This window comes from Pterocles gutturalis, unplaced genomic scaffold (assembly GCF_000699245.1).
Source record: "Pterocles gutturalis isolate BGI_N339 unplaced genomic scaffold, ASM69924v1 scaffold36164, whole genome shotgun sequence".
Classification (NCBI taxonomy): Eukaryota; Metazoa; Chordata; class Aves; order Pterocliformes; family Pteroclidae; genus Pterocles; species Pterocles gutturalis.
This window is the reverse complement of record NW_010134389.1, coordinates 3,664-24,981: the sequence shown is the minus strand read 5'-3', so window position 1 is coordinate 24,981 and position 21,318 is coordinate 3,664. Positions and strand designations below refer to the sequence as shown.

General features: G+C 38.9%; 2 protein-coding genes across 4 annotated transcripts in view; one reads left to right on the top strand and one right to left on the bottom strand.

Annotated features, from left to right (window-relative positions):
• Positions 1-326: 326 nt before the first annotated feature.
• NFE2L2 (nuclear factor, erythroid 2-like 2) lies at positions 327-4,767 on the top strand. Of its 3 annotated transcripts, none has more exons than XM_010081584.1 (4): positions 327-598; positions 762-857; positions 1,517-1,696; positions 3,021-4,767. In XM_010081584.1, the coding sequence occupies exons 1-4, from the start codon at positions 332-334 to the stop codon at positions 4,227-4,229; spliced, it is 1,752 nt and encodes a 583-aa protein (XP_010079886.1). In that variant the 5' UTR covers positions 327-331; the 3' UTR covers positions 4,230-4,767. The 3 variants fall into 3 exon arrangements, with proteins under 3 accessions (XP_010079886.1, XP_010079888.1, XP_010079887.1); XM_010081586.1 differs by having other exon boundaries at positions 332-598; positions 771-857; positions 1,538-1,696; positions 3,021-4,609; XM_010081585.1 differs by having other exon boundaries at positions 332-598; positions 771-857; positions 3,021-4,609.
• Positions 4,768-12,999: 8,232 nt separating this feature from the next.
• HNRNPA3 (heterogeneous nuclear ribonucleoprotein A3) overlaps positions 13,000-21,318 on the bottom strand; it is an 8,715-nt gene continuing 396 nt past the window's right edge. Inside the window, exons 2-12 of the mRNA XM_010081583.1 lie at positions 21,159-21,182; positions 17,028-17,150; positions 16,792-16,938; positions 16,499-16,709; positions 16,165-16,254; positions 15,997-16,089; positions 15,801-15,881; positions 14,906-15,052; positions 14,080-14,205; positions 13,922-13,993; positions 13,000-13,835 (exon numbers count right to left, since the gene is read on the bottom strand). Coding sequence (XP_010079885.1) covers positions 13,941-13,993; positions 14,080-14,205; positions 14,906-15,052; positions 15,801-15,881; positions 15,997-16,089; positions 16,165-16,254; positions 16,499-16,709; positions 16,792-16,938; positions 17,028-17,150; positions 21,159-21,182 — 1,095 coding nt within the window. The 3' untranslated portion in view covers positions 13,000-13,835; positions 13,922-13,940. The remainder of the gene's footprint in view (positions 13,836-13,921; positions 13,994-14,079; positions 14,206-14,905; positions 15,053-15,800; positions 15,882-15,996; positions 16,090-16,164; positions 16,255-16,498; positions 16,710-16,791; positions 16,939-17,027; positions 17,151-21,158; positions 21,183-21,318) is intronic.

The following is a 21,318-nucleotide window of genomic DNA, read 5'->3' as shown; positions in this document are numbered from 1 at the left end:
TTCTATAGCTTAATGTTTTCTATGAGCTAACTTAGGAAAGAAGAATATATTTATCATCTGTCTAGTTCATGTATTACCTTACCAACTGGAGCAAATTGCTTAGCTTCTGTTAGCCTGTGTGTGGGCCACAGCAACAAAACCATCAGTTCACACGCTTCGGAAAGATCGTATAGAGCCGTATTTTATTTAGATAATTTTGTAGGATTAAGAGAATAAGCCTCAGATGCATGAGTCTACCTGTTTGATACAGAATTTAAAAGCTTTGCTATTGTTCTAAACCAGTTTTGCTGGGGAGGACGCTTGCTTAAAAAAAGCATTTCTATTGCAGGACATGAACTTGATTGACATCCTTTGGAGGCAAGATATAGACCTTGGGGCAAGGCGTGAAGTTTTTGATTTTAGTCAACGACAGAAGGAGTATGAACTCGAGAAACAGAAGAAACTTGAAAAGGAGAGACAAGAGCAGCTCCAAAAAGAGCAGGAGAAAGCCTTGCTGGCTCAGCTGCAGTTAGACGAAGAGACAGGTGAATTTGTTCCAGTTCAGCCAGCTCAGCACATTCAGTCAGAAAATACTGAGCCACCAATTGATTTTTCACAGGTAAATTCTAATGTGTTTTTTGAGTGCATTTAAACAATTTTCCATTCACAGGAAGACCTAGTGCTAGTGGTTACCTAAAATGAATTTGCATTTGTTGCTATAATGGAAGATTCTTCAGTTATTAAAAGATGCAGTAACGTTTTTTCATAACTTTCCTATTTAGACTACAGAGACTTCAAAACCAGAAGCAGAGGCCTTGTCCTTCGATGACTGCATGCAGCTCTTGGCAGAAGCATTCCCATTTATAGACAACTATGAGGTAAAAATGCTCAATACAGCAGTTTCACGGGTGGTTTTCTAGGGGATTGGTCTCATGTCTTCTCTTACCAAGATTTGTCTTTGCCACAGTATCAGTTTGTGATATGACTTGAGTTCAGTCCCCAGGCCAGCCCCAGCTGGAGCAAAGCAGTGCAGGGGGCTTGAACCAGGGCTGCTGCTGGAGGGAGCGGAGTGGTACTGACCTGTTCCTTCTTGCTCACTGAACCCTGGAGCCAGGACTCGGTGTGTAAAACCAGCTGATGGCAGCCGCTCCAGTTGCTGCAAACAAGAGTAGTGGACTTGGTCAGTTTGTTACGGTGAGCTTAGTGCAGCTCCCAGAGTTAGTGCATTTGAGCTGCTTTGTTCCCATGTGCTGACCTAGACTATTGGATGTGTAAAGAAGCCCTTCACCAACCAGTTTCTAGGGCTTTTTTCCCATTTCTTTCCTTAAGATGAAAACTCCTTTCATGGGAATATTTTTATATTATCTCTTTATTTACAAAAAATGCTTTTATTAAGTAATACCTGCCTGTTTGTTCTGTAGAAATGGTAGAACACCCAAAACCAGATTTCTGCTTTGATAAATTCAAATTTGGTTTTTTGGGTGTGTTTGGGTGTGGGGTATTTTGTTGTTGTTGTTTTTGTTTTTAAATGCTCCAGGCTTCTTCAGCTGCATTCCAGTCACTGGTTCCTGCTCAGATCGATAGCAACCCGGTCTTCCTTTCCTCTGATCAAACTCAGTCACCTGAATCACCTGATCTAGTTCCACTTACCGATGCGGATAATATGCAGAACATAGAGCAAGTTTGGGAAGAATTATTGTCCCTTACAGAGTTACAGGTAAAGATTTAGTATGATAAGCACCTGAAAAAAATAGCATGATATTTTGGAGAATGCAGTACAATAGCATTTTAATAGACAGTGATTATGATTATAGTGTTGGATTCTACACCTGTAGGATGTCTGTAACTCAATATGAGATTCAATTTTTAAAAAAATAATATATTGAAAAACATGTAGGAGGAAGGAAATCAGTTGTTTATCAGAAGGCCTTAATAAAACGCAATCTGTCTTCCCAATCCAGAACTTCCCAGGTTTAGTAAATCATTGTTTGCCTCTGTATGCAACTTCTTACAGCGTGATCATGGTTGAAATGTCAGCTGCTTAAAAATGGACACTTCTGAACGATGGATCGACAACAGAAATTGTTTCCACAAGCATTATTCTAAACATGGTTTTTGCTGTGTCTGAGCAGATTGTGGAAATCACTTACAGTTACTTTTGCATTCAACTTTTATCCAAGGAAAAGGTTTTGCAAAGATGGTAATGGAACATATATTTAGATATATTGAAAAGTCAGCTATAGTTATATATAACTACTGTTCATATATGTTCAGTAAGAGCTAATTACATAATGTACATGACCTGACCATTTCAAAGGAACAAAAAAGTCACTTTGCTGTAGTACTAAATTGTGCATTGCAGAGGACATCTAGGTTCTTTTTTCTCCTATCTTTATGTTTCTATTTATGTTTTCCTTAGATCTGACTATAAAATTGAGTAAATTAAATTTCAAATATATTATTGTAGAACATCATAATGTTTCAGCATGCTGCTGCTCTACTTTATGCTGTTAGCACAAGGGATGACTGCTTGGTGGAATGCCTGTAAATCTAAATCATATTTAAAAAAACCCAAAAGTGTTTGCAGGAGCTGCCTTTTTTCCTGCCACCATACTTTTTCCCTTCGTCTTTTTATATTTTTCAAAGTTTTCCTAGTTTCCTAATTTTACTGCTGTGGTAGGCTTAAAAGCCCCACATAAGTAACAAGGGCAATTGGCTGCGAAGAGGCAGCAGTGATGCTGAAAATATATTAAGAAACCAAACCAAAATTATCTGTTGCAGTAATTCTGAATAGTAATTGAATAATCTTCTGAAAGAAGTGAGATAGTTAAGGGCATTGCCTTTTATGAATTACGTTTGAAGAAAAAAGCTCTCACATTCAAAACCTTAGCTTGTTGTAGTCATCTAGGTTACAGCAATGTTGTAATACCCATTTCATGTGCATGCTGATTGCTAAAATATTTAATGTTTGTGGGATACAGAGAAAGGTTTTATCAACTGGAGATGTGTTGTTCAGCTTCTCTCTTGCATTTCCCATGTAGTGCCTTAACATTGAAAACGATAACCTGGCTGAGGTAAGCACACTCACAAGCCCTGAAACCAAGCCAACAGAGATGCACAACAGCTGCGATTACTACAGCTCATTACCCATCATGAGAAAATATGCTAACTGCAGTCCAGATTTCCTGGACAGTATTGAGGGCCCCTTTTCCAGCATCTTGCCACCAGAAGACACCAGCCAGCTGAGTATGAACTCTTTAAACCACATGTCCCCTTCAAATTCTGATTTCTGTGAGGATTTCTACACCACCTTTGTTGATACAAAAGTGAACGGTGACACAGCAACAACAAACACTATCAGTCAATCACTAGCAGAAATTTTAAGCGAACCTATTGATTTTTCTGATTTCTCACTGTGTAAAGCTTTTAATGGCAACCACTTAGGAACCGTACCGGAATGTAATGATTCCGACTCTGGTATTTCATTGAATCCAAGTTCTAGTGTAGCATCGCCTGAACACTCCGTTGAATCTTCTGCCTATGGAGATAAGACGTTTGGTTGTAGTGATTCTGAAATGGAAGACATGGATAGTGCTCCTGGAAGTGTGCCGCAGAGCAATGCTGGCGTGTATTCATTGAAATTCGAGGATCAAGTGTTTTCTTCCGTGGGGCCAAGCATTCAAACGCCCAGTTTGCAGTGTACAAACACACCAAAGAAAGAACCCCCCGCCCGTCCAGGCCACCCCAAAGCTCCATTCACAAAAGATAAACCTTCAAGTCGCACTGAAGCTCATCTCACAAGAGATGAGCAAAGAGCAAAAGCTCTGCAGATCCCTTTTCCTGTCGAAAAAATCATCAATCTCCCCGTAGATGACTTCAGTGAAATGATGTCTAAGGAGCAGTTTAGTGAAGCCCAGCTTACGCTTATTCGAGATATACGCAGGAGAGGCAAGAACAAAGTGGCTGCTCAAAATTGCCGTAAAAGAAAACTGGAAAATATAGTGGAACTGGAGCAAGACCTGAGTAACCTAAAAGATGAGAAAGAGAAATTGCTTAAGGAAAAAGGAGAGCATGATAAAAGCCTTCGTCAAATGAAAAAGCAACTAACCACCTTGTATCTTGAGGTCTTCAGCATGCTACGTGATGAAGACGGAAAGTCTTACTCTCCTAGTGAATATTCACTGCAGCAAACTAGAGACGGCAATGTCTTTCTTGTTCCTAAAAGCAAGAAATCAGAGACTAAACTTTGAAGAGCAGCACAGCTGGCTGCTGTTCTCCAACTTAATATTTTTGTATCATTATCCTGATAGTTTTTACTGTGAGGTGGAATGCAGAATGAGGTAGTATTTTTCAAGTAATTCTATGCAATGATAATTTTAAAATTAATAGCTAGCTTATGGAAGATGCAAGTTTAAAACAAATACCATAATACAAATGGATGTATGCAAAATTTATAATCTCACTTTTATAACAGACACTTCCTTCTTATAGCACCACGTTGACCAGTTTCCATATACATGTAAATATTTAAAGATACCATATTTATATGCTGTTCCTATCTCTTATATTCATAGATTTGATATAAATGATTTTAGCCATCTAAATGTAATTTCTGGCAAGACAAACTGTATGGCTTCTGATACATTTTTATAAATATGCAGTTGTGTTTGTTTCCCATTTTTCTTACACATTTATACTTGCTTTATATTTAATATATGATTTTGATTTAGTATAAAAGTTGATACTTAAGTGTTTGATTTTGATTTATCAGTTCATTAAACTTTGTTTTTTAACTGTACTTCATACCCATTTATTTGCCTACAGAAGGGAAACCCTCACTAGTTTTCCCAAGGCTAAGTCTTCATGTAACAAATATGCTTAATAACCAGAGGTGTATCACAGCATTGTCAGCATTACTAATGCTTTGTTCAGCGTAACTTTAACTGCCATTTGGAAGGAATGTGTAACATAAAGTTAGGTTTCAAGTCGATGCTAAGTTCACATGATTTTTGTTTTGCTCTTTGAACACTACTTAAATTCATGCTATCTTTCCTCCAAAGGCATTAAAAAAATCTGTTAATTAAGACATTGCCAGCATTATGCATTTTTCCAACTAAAAATTCTGTTCCCTTTTGAGTAATTGTTCCAGAACCACAGTGTCTCTCTGACTGATCAGTGAGCATCATTTGTCACTGCAATTACTTTGGAGCTTAAGGAAGAAGGCATACTACCTGCCAACTGGCTGCACTATTTGGAACCTGCGCTCAATTAACTGAAAAGTGTTGTGGTATGTTTAAATTATGATTGATAAGAGAATAAAAATTGGGCAAATAAACAGCATTGTTTTGTTTACTCATCAGATGGACTCTGTACATTGTAGATTTTTTTAATGCAGAAAATGCATAATTTGTAATTTGAAATACACAGATTGGCTTGAACATCATGTGCCCTATGAAACTTCTGAAGGCATGCTTAATCTGAAATGTTTTTTCTGCTACTGGTGCTCTATCATTTTAGGAATACTTTGTCTATTACAATATTATGCATAACTGCATTTAATATAATAAACACCAAGTTGTTTTGCTAGACCTTATTGTTCATTTTTTAAAAGAAGGAACTGGAGATACTGAAAAAGGGTAGAGTAGGACCCACAAAGATTGTTTAAATGTTTTTTTTAGGGAAAGGGGTTTAAAGAGAGACCTCAGATTAGGAAGCCAGCCTTCCATTGGCTCATTATTCACAAAGTTAGAGTAATGCTACATAAAATTACATGGTTGTTGGAGAATTCAGTCTTGAGATTTTTATTTCCCAGACTGTTTAACCATGCTGGAGTTGTATATCTAGCAGGAAGCATCTTACCTCATGGCTGGCCATTAAAGCCAAAAGAACAATTTTAGATTGCCATAATCCCCATTCCCTTCTCTGTCACCTTTCTAGGGACCTTCTGAGTGTCCTCAAAAAAACCCACAAACAAACAAAAAAAAAACAGCACAAAAAGGAAGGGTAGAAGACTTAATACAGAGAGCCACAGTCCTGATTATTATTCTGTCAGGGGATGCTATGGAGGTTCTGTTTTCAACTGTTCTACGCTGTTTTACTGCTTTCAGACAACTCTCTAGGGACTCCAAACCCTCTCACCTGAACATCAACTAGGTACCAGTTTGGGGTTTTTTTTTGCTGTATACACAGAATTTCAGATGCTATTTTATTGTCCAGTTGGTCAGAGTAGTATCACTGTAAATCAGCTTTTGGTTCTATTACCCCAAATAATTTATTCCTAATCTTTGTCACCTTGTCATTCATTTTCTTGTTAATTCATTTACCAATTCTCTAGTACCTGGTGCAAACGCACACACACATTCACTCTCTCCCTCTCCAGCATGTCATGGGCAGTGCAGCCTTGCTATCCAGAGCAGAGCAGTAACAACAGCTTCACTAAGAAGGTAGTTTTTCTCCAGGGCCTCATAATGCCAGGAACAATGATCCCATTGACCATATCCTCTTTAAAAGGCAGGTGTAATAGCCAAGTACCAGAATAAAGCCTTTGGTACCTAAACCTGAGACTATCAGAAGTTCCAGCCCTGCCTACCTCCAGAGAAAAGTAACAGTTTTACACAATTTCCCATACTGTGTTATTTGCTGCAAACTTTTAAGTGATGTCCTGCCATGTGAAATGTTGTAACTGAGGCAGCACACACAGCAGTCTTGAAAAAAACTGCAGCCTCAGATTTCCAACAGCCCTGGAACTGCCGGGAACCCTGCCCCCTACATCAAGTAGTAACATTTGCGTTTTTGCAGAAGACGTTGGGAAACGTGCACACAAGCGACCCACCTTGCACTTTGAGGCTGCTTACCTTGTTCATGCTGACCTCCTTTCTTGTTAACAGCTCATCAGTCCATCCCGCTGCACAGTCCATAACACACTGAATGCAAGAACACCGCTCTTTGGAGCAAACAGTCAATACCAGTGGTTGAAAGCATAGAGGCTGGATTTAATGGACAAAGCAGATTTGCTCTAGATAGGGCAGCCAACCACCAGCTAAACTAAATCCAAGATATTGCAGCAGTAAGGGGATTTTTTTTTCTTGCTGCTGTTGTTCAAATAAGCCTCTATTGACTTTGCCACCAGTGCTGCCTAGGGAGGAAAGCACCCCTAACAACTGCCAAGCCTGGGCAAAACACTAGGGGAATGCAAACTTTGCTGCCATTTAAAGCAAGAGGATCGAATCCATATTTAAGGATGACGATTTGAGAGCATAAGCATTAAGGAGGAAGCACAGTGCCATGGCCCCAGTCTTTCACCACTGCTACACAGTACTCTGATGGCAAAGCACAGAGAACCTACAGAGGAAGAGCTCCTGGGTTCTCCCCACCACTGACTAGGCTGTCATGTGTCTCTGACTGTACACAGAAAATGTTCTCTCTAGCTGTGATTTGTATTACAAATTGTCTATAAAACAGAGCCGACAGTAAACCCCTGCCCTCCACTTCAGTTTGTTCCTTATTTTAACACTCATGTGAAAGGCCAAGGCAAACAGCATCCTTACAGCCTTTGCAGGGGCTATTGTATTTGTACCACCCCCACATCTAAAGCCTAATACAGGGATACTTACTTCTTTACTGAGATGAAAAGAGACACAACAAAAAACCCGCAGTTAGTGCAGAAGCCTTGTTTGAATTCCACCAGGCAAAGAATCAGTCTGAAGTAACTTGGACCCTGACAGCTTGCATTCAGTTTAAATCAGTATTTTTCATATCATGAGCACAGTGGGTGATGTACTCGCATCGAAACACCCCACATCATTAAGGAAAAACACACCTCACATCCGATTATTTTGGTATATGTGAAAGCATCGATTGCACACCATATCCTTCATTTTATTATTACTGAGGTACAGAGTACATTCCAAAACCTGAGAGTGACTGAGTGACATTGCCAAGTCTAACACATCACAATGCTGACCTTGTAACACTGACAAGTCAGCACATGGAGACCATTTATTTCTTGATCAAAACATTCAGTTTTATAACTATTAAAAGTAAAGCTGAGGAGATGGGCTGAGCCGAAGTTTTCTGACTTGCAGTCCTGAGTTGGAAAGATGATCCTGAAACTCATAATGTGTTGCAATAATTTAAGACTGCTTTGTGTTCCTCACAGCACTAAACAAAGGTGATGCCAACGCATTTTAGATTGTAAGTCATTTGACAATACACACTTTATTCTGATACAAAATTTAAATATTTTAACAAATTTCAATCCATTATGGACTATACTGAAATTTTTAATTTCCATGCTATTTTTAAACTTGTTTAACCACAAGTTCTAAGATTGCAGCACACTAGCACCATTGCTCTTGAAGTCTTTGCCAGTTATTTTAACATATTATTCTGTTTCCGATCTTGCGATATTATCTTCTACATGAAGGCCATTTTTCTTCTACGGAGATACTTGGATTACTTTAGTTCAGGAAAAAAGCTAATCTTAGATAGAGATGTCAACCTGTAGCACCCACAGCAGAAAAAGAATCATCCATCAGATATGTGAATTTTAGTGATACTCAAGATCTTTCATGCTCCACACAAATTTAAGATACAAACACTTGTCAGAGACCACAGACTGGTACGTAAGTGAATATTCCACCACAGTGTAAACCGTATATGAAAACATGTTAATGCCTTAAACACAGGAACCAAAGACAGCAAGTCAGCAGATCACACAATGCTTGAAGGACCAGGAGCATTCCCCTTTCCGCCTTAAGTATTTAAAGGATATCAAAGTTAAGATGGTGTGTTTAATTTCAGTGTTCTAGAAACTAAACACTTAATCACATCTGCATCAACCTGGGCCCCTTTTGGGGAAATACATCTTTACCACCTGCAACTACCATTTGCTTTTAGATTAATGCACAGGTTTAGGTATCAAATAAACTTCTGTGGAACTGCAGCTTAGGGACCAATGCTTCGTTAACTTTACATCTTTACATCTCCATCTCCATTTACAGCTGCTATTTTCAATAGCAGCCACTACAGGAAAACCTAGCCATGAAACAATATTCTTAACTCTTGGAAGTGTCTCTTGGATGAAGATACACTTGACCAGGTACTCCTTAAGGATGTGTCTTATCTTTGACAAGGTTTAGGCTATGAATAATTGAAATTAAGCAAATTAGTCTAACAAGAGCATTCTAAATCCAAGTGTGAAAATAACTCTAACAGTGAATACCTAGTTCTATACATGGTGCAAGACCCCTCCAGAGCACAAAACAAGTCTGCAGCAGTGCAGAATCCTCTGATGTTAAGGTAGAGCTTTGCTCTGTACGCAGGCCTGGGGGATGGGATACAAACTAGAGGTTTTGTTAAAACTTACTTTTGTTAAAACATTTGCAAGATTTGACTGGTAAAAAAAATCATGATGCTCCCCCTTCCCCAATATGCCAAAGCATTTGCCTTCAACTGAGCAATCGTAAAACACGTGAATGCTTTTCCCTGTTACCTGTCACTACATACAGATACCTGGGTGAACTCACATGAGCAACTCTGCCTAGCAGAGGAACAGCAAAGGTTTTCCACCTTGAGGTGGAAGAAACCAACCTTGTCACCTCAGCAACAAGCTGCCTAGCACAGTACATCAAGGAGAGACTGTGACCTTACTGCAGCAGCTTTAAATTCTGGCTCAACTTTGGCCAGACAAAAATGTTTGTCAGTGTTCTTCAAAAATATATACATTGTGAGATTTCCATGAAGTAGCTCCTGATTATATACAAAAATCTCAACATTAGCATTGTAATTCCAAAGCTATCTTTTAACTGTCTGTTACTATATCAGGAGTTTGCTTTCTGGGTGTTCACAGACAGCAGGTAATACGCTTCAATACTTGAATCCGTCTGTGAACATCCCTAAGCCCCAGGTTAAACTGAAATGCACAAGTTCCATTTGCCTTTATTTTCTGAGTAACTGAAGCATAACCAACCCTAAAAATAGAAACCGACTTCTCAAAAAAAAAAACAGACTCAAAAAAGTATTGGTAAGTTTAAATAGGTACTAGATCACTACATAAAATGAGTTAAAAATATCCCAGATCTGTAACAGCTGAAGAAGCAGAAAAGGAAATACATGTTCCAAGAGTTAAGAACCACTGTGCATCAAAGCAGCTTCCACAGAAAGTTCTTTAATCGCCATTCATTTGTATGAATGCAGTTGTGCTTTCAGCTGGGGATCATGTGGCAGTATGACCCTCCACTAAACTACCCTGCCCGAAAATGGCAAAAATCTGAAAGGGGACTCTGACTTGTACAGATAAGATAGATACAAGCCCACCTGGTAAACAAAGATTAATTTATTAGGAGGGAAATCACTGCTCTGACCAATGCAAAGTGCCTTTACACAATTACTGGAGCAGCAGTGTATCAGACACTACTGAGAACTGCGATGAACCGCTTCAGTGTCTTCACCTCTTGGGCTTCTGTAAGGCATCTCTTTCTATGACAAGGTAATGAACAATTTCTGAAAACCCCCACAGCACACTCCCCACGGAAACCAGAACACGTATTTCAAAACATCTTTTTTTCTGTCTCGTTGATCTCAAGACACATAGCAATTTTGTACCTGCCAGGAACAGAAGATTCTCAAATAGCAATTATGCCAGCAAGCAACCCTCATCCAGAAGAGGGAACACTGGATGACATATGCTGGAATACTTGCTCCTTAGTACTTGAGGCTTTCCTTTACATTAAAAGACTGGCAAAAGAAAGCCTAGAAGGAAACAAGGGTTAAACAAGTGTTTTACTATACACTACAAATCTTACCCAGTCAGAAACCTTCAACTGAAGAGCATGTGCAAGACATTCCCCATTTTGTCAAGCAGCAGCTTCTCATTCAACCTGAAAATTAAAGAAATTACTCTTACCTTGTTTAAAAACCTCCCACTACTCTTTTTAATTAATGAAAAATTTTAAAGGCAAACCTTACCTATGCTCATTGCCCTTCCTTTCAGGTCTAAATGCTAGACCTATTGATTTTGAGTCAACTCAAGTAGCTATCACTCAAGGAGGTTCCAAAAGGTGAAGAACTCTTGCTAGACTTTCTTCGATATTTCAGCTGTGATAAGCAGATTTAACTAGCCTTTGGAAAAGCTGCTCACTATCAGCACAGTATCTTATGCCTTCACTTTTCTGGAAGTTGAAGCTGTTGCTCCTGCTGCCTTGTCATTCTTTAATTATGCTGACTTCTCCATACTCAATAGGCTGCTGAAGTCCTGTCTTATGAGTCTCCTTAGCAAAGTATGGATCAAAGAAGTGCATCCTAGGTTCTTTAAAGCTGGTTAATCGCTGTCCTTACACTTTTCCACATCACAAACAACAGCTAAGCTACCCCACCCACCTACAAAGCGATCACTTACATCCATCTCTTTAAAGGTTGCATACAGATCTTGTTCATAAAGTTTATTATGACACTATTTTTCAAAGTTAACATTGTTGTCACAGTACAGCTACAAGAGGCCCTGTTAAAAAGAACACTGTCAATACATTCTAAAAAAATTTAGAAATACCAGATCAATTGTCAAAAGGGACATCAACCCCATCCTCCAGTTGTCCCTGCAATCAGATGCAGGCCCCAGGTACAAGTCTACACATCTTCTAAGGATAATAACGTACAAAGCAAGTCGGTAGTTACGTGGCTCACTCCCTAGTGAGTTGTGGTTTAGTTTTCAATGTTTTCAAACTCCAAATGGGTTGTTTAAAAAATGCCTTTATTGAAATGCAACCTCCCCCCCCACCCCAAGCCCAATTAATATGCACAACAACAGAAGCATTCACTAAATCACCAGTTCTTGCTTTAACTTTAGAGATATTATAAAACTCCACAGAAAAGAATAAGCAGACTTTGAAATCCAGTTTGGAGGCTACCATCTTGACACCAGTTCCTTGTTTTAGTGTACTGCAGTCTACATACACTCCAATAATAGTATTTAAATAACATTGTTTAATTTTTTTTTTTCAAATAACACACTCATTTTTCTACTACTTCTTAAAATTATAATTCATTATTAATATGACTGATTATGCCTTGAGCCATTTCATACAACTTTGCAGATTCATTCCTACACTGGAATCGCATTTACCTTATACTGCACATTGACCCAGAAGTGAAACAGGTGTGAACAATTCCAATACCATGTTGTCAAGTCTCTGAATATTTCTTCTATTGACTGGGCCCTACTCTTCTGAGTCTGATTTGACAGAAAGCACTGTCCTGGCAATAGTTGAGAGAGAATTTGCATCAGCTGAGAATAGGACAGACTGTAGCGCCTTAATTTGGAGGTCAGAAGTGAAATTAAGTAAAATTTCTAGCCATATGTGCTGATAAGATTTGCTACTCCAGTGCATTAAATCAAATTGTAACACACACTACCATTCTACCTGTGAAAACTCAAGACTGTACCATTCTACATTGTGGGAAGTGTTTCTAGTCCATAAAATACAACTAGATCGTGTTTTGTTTCCTCTTCAAGCTCTTAGCTGAGTGTAGACATTTGCAAGGGAAAAAACTTGGAAACTATACTACTTGGAGCCCCTTGTGAATAGGCTTTTGCAATGCATTACCTGGGACTGTCAGTGATTACACCTGTGCTACCCTTGGCTCCCAGTCAGAAGAATGTGTCCAGAAAATTGCCTAGGGTGCATGCAAGAAAGTATATAGCCATTAAGTTATTGAGGAACACACCTATTACTCTCACTATGACGCCTCATTTAATTGAAACAGTGCAGTCTGGTGTGAGGGAGAGGGAAATGGGGACAAAGGGGATGAAAATTCCAAGCCAGCCCCCCCAAGTATAGTTTTATTGAAACAGAATCATTGTATATCCCAAAGAAACAGGCACTTAATTCCCCCCCACCTTAGCTTCTCGGGAATTACAATAAATATAAAGGTAAAAGGAAATTTCTTTTTCTCTTCACCCAAGTTACTTAAGCAACTGCAGTTATCCCTTGTACATCTCAAATGAGCCGGGAGACAGCTTTAATGTGTCTAAAGTTGGTCTTGTTAAAATATTTATCATGCCTTATTTTCTTGAAGCGCTAGTACTAATACAGAACTACAAAATAAAAAAATATGCACAAACCAAAAAGTAATTTGAAACTTTCATTAAGGTAAAGCTTAGTTCTATAATTCACAAACACTAATTTGAGTAACTCAATCCTAGTTATACATCTAAACAAACTATAATGCAACATACAGATGTTTTCCCTCTGTATGCCTATGTAACTCATGTCAATGACAGTTACATATATACACTGAGACTAGACCCCTTAAGACTGCAAATCAATAGGTGTTTCTATTGTTAACCTTAAAATTAATACAAAATAGTAATTGAGAAATGCATTAATCCTATTAACTAACAAGGAAACACCCTAAACTACATTTTATTTCTGTTATAGAGTTCTCTGTACTAAATGTGGAAAAACTGAACTACACAAATATTGAAAAGTTAAAAATTCCTTAATTTGTTTATTCCTGGTACCACTACTACAATTTACAGGGCAATATACCTGATGTAATGGGAAAATAAAAAAGAAAAAAGAAAGACAAAGCTACAACAGATAAAGACCTCAGGAATGTACATCTAATCGACACTACATTGCATTAATCAATAGCTGCACTTTTTGCAAACTGTGGCTATGACAGTCCTGAACAAGAAGGGTTTCCTGTTTAAGCTGCAGTAACTTTTCTGACTATGGATCATCGTTCCTCCTGTGGCAGATTTTACAGTTCCTCTAATGCATTTGGGACGACTGTCTCAAAGTAACCTGCAGCTTTCCTGACAACTCCTCGCTCTCTCTCCTGCTAAGAACTGTAGCCTGTTGAATACAGGATAAGAAAATTATTACTCTCAGTGAACAGTTGTACATTATTAATCATCATTATAAATATGCATTACACTTACCCTTTTTCTGGTAGCTTTTTTAAAATCTTCTACCACCATAGCCCCCACTTCCACTTCCAGATCCATAACCACCTACAAAAAACAGGGTATATATTGAAATAAAAGAATAACAAGAAATTTTAACCTGAAAAATGCTGTCTGTACAAAATCATGTTTACCACCATAGGGACTGCCTGAACTTCTGCCACCAAAGCTGCCACCACCTTTCATGGGACCATAGTTAGACTGCTGTTGTCCACTGTAATTGCCAAAATCATTGTAGTTTCCACTTCCACCATAATTACCTGAAAGAGATACAGATTTATAAAGGCGCTTTTGCTCAACACGTAGGACATGAAGCCTGACAAATGATGACATCCAACGTAAATGTAAATTGTAATTGTTTAATTGAATTTAACATAGGCCAAATTTAAGGCCTCCAAACTCACAAAAGCACAAGTTTCACTGTCATTCTTCCACCGCCCAACACTTTGCATGACTGACAATAATGTAAACTGTATATAATTTATTTGCTCTAAAAAGCCACATACGTATAATGGGCATGCTGCATATACACACCAGAGGGTATAATAAAGTATGCAGCACATTTTGCAGCTTACTCCCCAAACCTGGGGCAAACAATCAAAAATCCTGCAAAAACTTGGATTTATAGTCCTCACAAAGGAGGACACAATTCACATGATGTGAACTGCTATCCGAGGGCAACAGCATACTTCAAATGGTCAAAAGCTTCAAAATTCTCCTACTTTATCTCCACACACAGATTTATAGCTGCTGCTTCTTGAAAAATAAGTTCCAGGCAAAAAAAAAGTTGTATAGTGTATCAAAGCTGATCCAGGTGGAAAAGAACCTTCCTTACTTAACACAGCATTCTACATTAAGACCTAATCGTGCAACTCATTTTATGGAGTAACATACTTCAGACCTTGGCACAACTCAAACCTGCCTAAAAAAATGGATGTCTCATTACAGCTGGCATCTTACCACCACCGAAATTTCCTCCTTCATTGTAGCCATCATATCCTCCTCCTCCACCTCCATATCCACCACCTGGGTTTCCATATCCTGGTCCTCCACCACCACCATAACCTCCTCTGCTGCCATAGCCAGGACCACCTCCATAGTTGCCACCTTTGAATAAGAGAGTTAAACTAAACACACCAAAGCAAAATATTGGCAAGAAAAGGTCCATTTAACAAAACACAACACAAATGTCCCATAATGTTTTCCTTGTATTATAGTCATTGCAGTTGCATAATTTATCTAAGCTATTTACTCCAAACAAAAAAACTCCCCATTAGTTTATGTATACTCTTGAAGCATGATACTCAGAAGTTTGTGCTGGCTCACAAAAAACACACGGAAATGCTGCTACCACCGCCACTGTGCATCACATGTAATAACTGCCTCTCAACACAAATGGCTTTGTCAGTACTGTGTATCATTGCCTTTATTCCTCTGAACCAAAGTGACTCAGTAGGCAATGTCCTCAGAAGAACTGTGGTTTACAGTTTCTATCTAGACATACAGCTTTATTTACATGTGTGTCAAAGCTTCTGGCCATTTTTTTTTCCTAATCACATAAAGCATATCTGAAAGACTTAGTATTCTAGATGCTAATCTGGTCTCTGATATTTTGATGGAGTAGTTCCAAACTAAGAAATAGTTCCAAGGAACTCAACACAACTAGAAGTATCTCTTTACAAAATCAGGACATAAGCAACTATATGCTAGTTCCCTCATTTTTCCCCCCCATACAAAAATGCTATTTCCATAGCCATGCGTAGAAAACATCACAAAAGCAGACTTGGTTCCCAAGGTGAAGGCAAGACTTACAGCTGGTTATAACGTTGGGGAAAAAAAGAAGTGGACAACTCACCATCACCAAATCCATTGTATCCGTCACCACCCCCAAAGCTTCCTCTGCTCCCACCACCGCCACCACCACCCCCATAGCCTCCTAGAACACAAAACAGATGAGAATGTTTTCCGGAACACATGTGTTAAGTGTTTAAGTGACGGAGGAAATAAAAAAATAAAAATAATATTCTAAAGTAAACATTCCAGTCATTTACCTCTTCCACCAAAGTTTCCTCCTCGGCCAAAGTTCCCTCCACCACCTCCAAAGTTTCCACGACCCATGAAGTTGCCTGAGCCTCCCCCACGACCTACAAAATATTTTACTTAAATTACATAATTGAAAACCAGTTACACAAAATAACCATGCACAACTCCAAACTCACCTCTCTGAGAGCTAGCAGTCTGCATCTCTTGTTTTGAGAGCGCTTTTTTCACTTCACAGTTATGCCCATTTATAGTATGGTATTTCTGAACTGGAGAAAATTGTGAAATAAGCAGTTAGAAAAATCAAATCACTGAAAGCAATATGCTGTAAAATTCTCACAGAAAGCTACTGTAAGGTATGATGACACTTTCAAAAGGAACATTAAATTTACCCTATGTCTTACAATGGTCAAGCAGTTGATTTTGCTGATATCTTACATTGCATACTGCTGCTCTGAAATCCAACATCAAATTTTTGTCCTGTAAGTCACTTCTCACTTAAGAGTTACATACCAACAATTTTATCAACTGTATCATGATCATCAAAAGTTACAAAAGCGAAGCCTCTTTTCTTCCCACTTTGCCTGTCTTCCATGACTTCTATGGTTTCAATCTTGCCATATTTCTCAAAGTACTCTCTTAAATTATATTCTTCTGTATCTTCTTTAATTCCACCAACAAATATTTTCTTTACTGTGAGATGTGCCCCAGGCTTTACAGAATCCTGCAACACCAAAAATGACATTCAGCGTTTTAAATTATTAGATAAAGATTAAGAAATCAGGTTAACCGAAACATTAACTTACCTCTCTTGAAACCGCTCTCTTTGGTTCAACCACGCGTCCATCAACCTTATGTGGTCGAGCGCTCATGGCAGCATCCACCTCCTCCACACATGAGTAAGTCACAAAGCCAAAGCCTCTGGAACGTTTCGTTTGCGGGTCTCTCATCACCTGCAAAAACATACAGGTTTTCTGCATTTCTGTACGAGATTATGTACCTATATTCTTTCAGAAGCACAAACTAAGATTTGACACTTTACCACACAGTCCGTGAGCGTGCCCCATTTTTCAAAGTGCTCTCTCAAGCTATCATCTGTTGTCTCAAAGCTCAGACCTCCAATGAACAGCTTTCTCAACTGCTCTGGCTCCTTTGGCTCATGGCCCTACAAAATCAAAAGTCAAAAACGTATTTTGAATACAAACCAGAGAGTTAAAATTTCACAGAATTACTAAAAATGATCTGTACACATTATAACTACAAATATGTGAAATACATTTAATAAAAACAACAACTTCTGACGGGTTTAGACAGCCGCATAGTAAACACTTAATGAGGTGTGACTTCAATTAAAATACTAACAACTTAAGAGTGCCCAAATGCAAACAACAGTAAAAAGATTTCAATACACTAAATAATTTGGTTGCTCCCCCACCCCCTCAGCAGTACATTCATTTTATGCCTATCTTATGGTTCAAGTTCCATATTGCTCTGTAAGGATTAGCAACAAAGCACTGCTAGATAAAGGGAAGTTTTAACAGTTCACGAAGCATAATCATGTATAACATTAAAAAAATTAAGAACACAGTATATAAGAAAAAAAGGTTATTGTCCAAACTGAGTGTCTAGTCTTCCGAGATATAAATTTTAAAGGTTATATTTATGCATTTAGAATAAATTTATCGAGTCTTAATTCCTTAAAATTGTAAATTTTGCACTCAGATAATTTTTTAAGTTGAGTGCACGCAAGCAAGAAAGTAGGAGTACATACGTGGTTTTCAGTGTTATCAGAAATACCTCTTAAATGTGAACCATCACGGACTTATGTCCTGCAGACAAAAAATTGTCTTGAATAATGACTAATCAATGACCAGTAGTGGGAACAACTACTGGAATAAGACTGGCACCTTAACAAGCACCATAAAACAAACAAGTTTAATTGAAGCTCTTAACAATATCACATATATAACCAGCCACATTTTAAAAGTGGCAATTTTCAGAGCCCAGTTTTCTATAGCATGATTAAAGTGGGCTTACAAGTGCATTAGCGTTTCTACTCTCTTTCAGTGTTACATGTTTTTTTTTCCAGTTAGACAGGGAATAACCACTTATATTTGACAGGAGTTTATACAAAATTATTTTACAACTTTCTCCTATCCCCAAGACAGTCTCATAAAAAGCAACCAGACTAAAATCTTATTTAGCAAGCTGGTACTTTTGTGCATGTAAAACACACCACAACAAGGTGCTAGCCAGCTATGCTGCTGGCTAGTTATGCTGCATATGACTTCAACTCTGCAGCATGAATGCGTAACAGGCTTCACTGTTTCTGCTGCAGAGGGTTAACCTAGACTACAGGCAGCATTAGCCTGAGAGCTGATCTACATAAAACCAGACACATTTCTATGTGTAGATGTCTTGCTTCAAACCTGAAGGTGAAGTGCTTTAACTTCTGCCACAGTTTAAATAAAGGAGGTTGACTAGCTAGGGCTAGTCAGAAAAGTGTACATCCCTTTGAGTGCAACCTAATCACCTAAAGAGCAATTAATATTGTAAAGCAATACATAGCAAAAGAACATTTCTAAATTATATATTGCTTTAGGAAACCACTGGTTTATAATGTTCAGGTTGTACTATATGAAACAATACCCGAGATTATGAAAAGCTGCCTGGAAAGTAAATTCCTGCCCTCACACCTGCTAAACTTAGCGAGGAAGAACCCCAGCATTCTCGGTAACAACTTTCTGGTTAACGGACTTAGTTACTGCAGGAATATTATATTGACATATTATATTATATTATGATTGACAGTCAGTGGTCCTGTGACTACAAAGTAAAGCTTCTTTTCTACAGTCTTACAAGTGGTCTGGACTACAGAACTATACTAATAAGAAAAAAACCTCACTTCTAACCATACATAAACTTAAAATCTTAAAAAGTAACACACCTACTGGAGCTAGAAACTGCTTTAGGTTAAGTGAAATTGCTTTTTTTTTTTAATCTACTGACACTACTTAATTTTTAGCCACGTTAGTTAAAGCTGGGAACATTCAGTGTTTCAAACTCTCCTATGCATATTAAAGGATATCTGTTATGTGAAACTGTAGAGTTTAGACTCCTCCAAAACCAAAAACCTATATAAGGAAAAACTGGACAGACTTTTTACAGTTCTCTGACACCCCTTAAGGCTATGGGGTTTTCAGTTAGCAACTCAAGCTGCTTTTAACGTAAAAGAATGACCACAGAACTCTTCAGGTCACTCCTGAAAGGAAAAGTGAAGTCTTTTGCTGTTTATTTTTATTATGGCACATAAACTGTAATTTTCATATGGGAAGAAAAACACTTACTGTTACAGCTTCTATCAGAGAGAAATTAATCTCAGGACACACCTATGTTAAATGAACTCTCCACAGAAATAAAGGGAAACATTTTGTTAGGGAATTAGGGTTCTTTTTCAGAGATTTTGTTCTCACTGGGGATAAGCACCTCTTAGGGTTTTCAGAGTGCTGTCCTCTATCACACAAGATTGCTTCTCAGTCCTGCTACAAGCTAGTTATAACATCAATCTCTCCAGGGCAGCAAACCTTGCACAACACACTTCTGTCTTCTTCCCTAGCGTAACTACCACACCGCTTCAAAAAGATCAGCAGTCTCCCTCCCACTCAGCTGATACTGCAGGGCCGCATGTCATTTTGCAGGCTCTCCCTCAGTCGGGAATGGCGGGGGTGTGTAGCAGTATAAATGCCCAGCCTGCCTGCAGCCAGCAAGCTGTGAAGAGGCTTTGTTTCTCCCCCTAAGCAATTTAACAGACTTTCCAAACATAATAATAGGCTCTGAGGAGGCATGGAACTTGCTTTCCAGCCTTGACTAGTGACTTCCTCCCTCAAGGCAAGGCTCTACACAGCACCGACCGACGCCATTTTGTGAGCAATCTCATCTCTTCCACTCTCAATATGGAGCCGGAGGGGCGGGGCCAAGAGAATGTGTGTGAGCAAGCCCCCGCCGCCAGCCACGTCCCAGCACCCGCAGTGGCGCCATGGGAGTGTCCCGCCACCCCCGCCCGAGCTAGGGGGGGTCACTGCTCCAGCCAGCAAGGGCGGCCCAGGAGGACGGCAGGGAGAGGCCGACACTGCAGAAGAGCATCTGGTTCCCTCTGCTCACACTTTCTCGCGATCAAAATAGAACTACTGGTTCCTACAGCCTACCTAAAACCCCAAACACTCAGCAGCCTTACTGCACCTTTCTCAGAAGAGAGCGGAAAACAATGGCAACTAGCACCCACCCACATTCCTGGAAAAATCCTGATCTTTGCAAAAATCCCAAGACCTTTCTGACAGTGCTGCTGGAGACACACGCTGCCTTTATTCTGAGTTTGCCATAAATTTTACTTTCGTATCGCAAGGGTTTTGAATAATCAGCCTTCTGGAGTTGCAGTATTTCTCTCTAAAGGCACTCTTTTCAGCTGGAGTCCTCCCGTGAACTGTACCTCTATGAACACTAGCAAGTGTCCACAAAATGCCTGGCACCACACCTACACTCATATGCTGCTAAACCTGTAAGATGAGACTGCTCTGTCTCCCAGGCAGTCCAACCCTAGACTGCTTTCTGAAACGCAGAATCTTACAGACAACTGGGGCCTCATCAACTTTCTCTGTGAAACATTTTCTCTAGAAACTTTATAGCTTTTAAATACATTCCAGGGCAACTACTTTTTGTAAACTACAAGAGCTTATTTTGTAGTACATTCTATCCAAAGTCCAACCCAGTGAGACAGTTGCAACATTCCTTCCAAGAGGACTTTAGGCACCACACTTCAATACAAAATAACCATACACTACCAGATACATGCAACTCGGACAAGGTTTGTTCTGAATTCAAGTGTACAGGCCCCCCACATTGCAGTAGTGTATCATTCCAGTAAAAGTTGCTTTGAACTAGCTAAAATATTCAGCCACCCTGAAAAAGTAATGTTAGAAAGCAAACAAATCAAAATAAACAATCAGAAAATGTCTCAGTTATAAACATTTTTAATACCCTCTTTGCTGATCTTAAAATTGAGTTTATTTTCTGAAGGGTATAAAGACTTCCCCCCCTCCCATTTCCACACCCTGCCCCAAAGTAACTAGCTCCCATCCTCCCCGAACAGCCCCAACATCTTCGCTATACTACGCACCTTATTCAGTCTACGGTATTTCTGCTAGAAGCAAAAGAAAACAGTTATTTTTACTTAGTACAGCCTCGCTTTCATTTGCAGTGACTATCAGGCAACCATTTTTTATAAACAAAGAAAAAAAAAAAAAGAACCTGTCTTCATTCCCACCAAAAACACGATT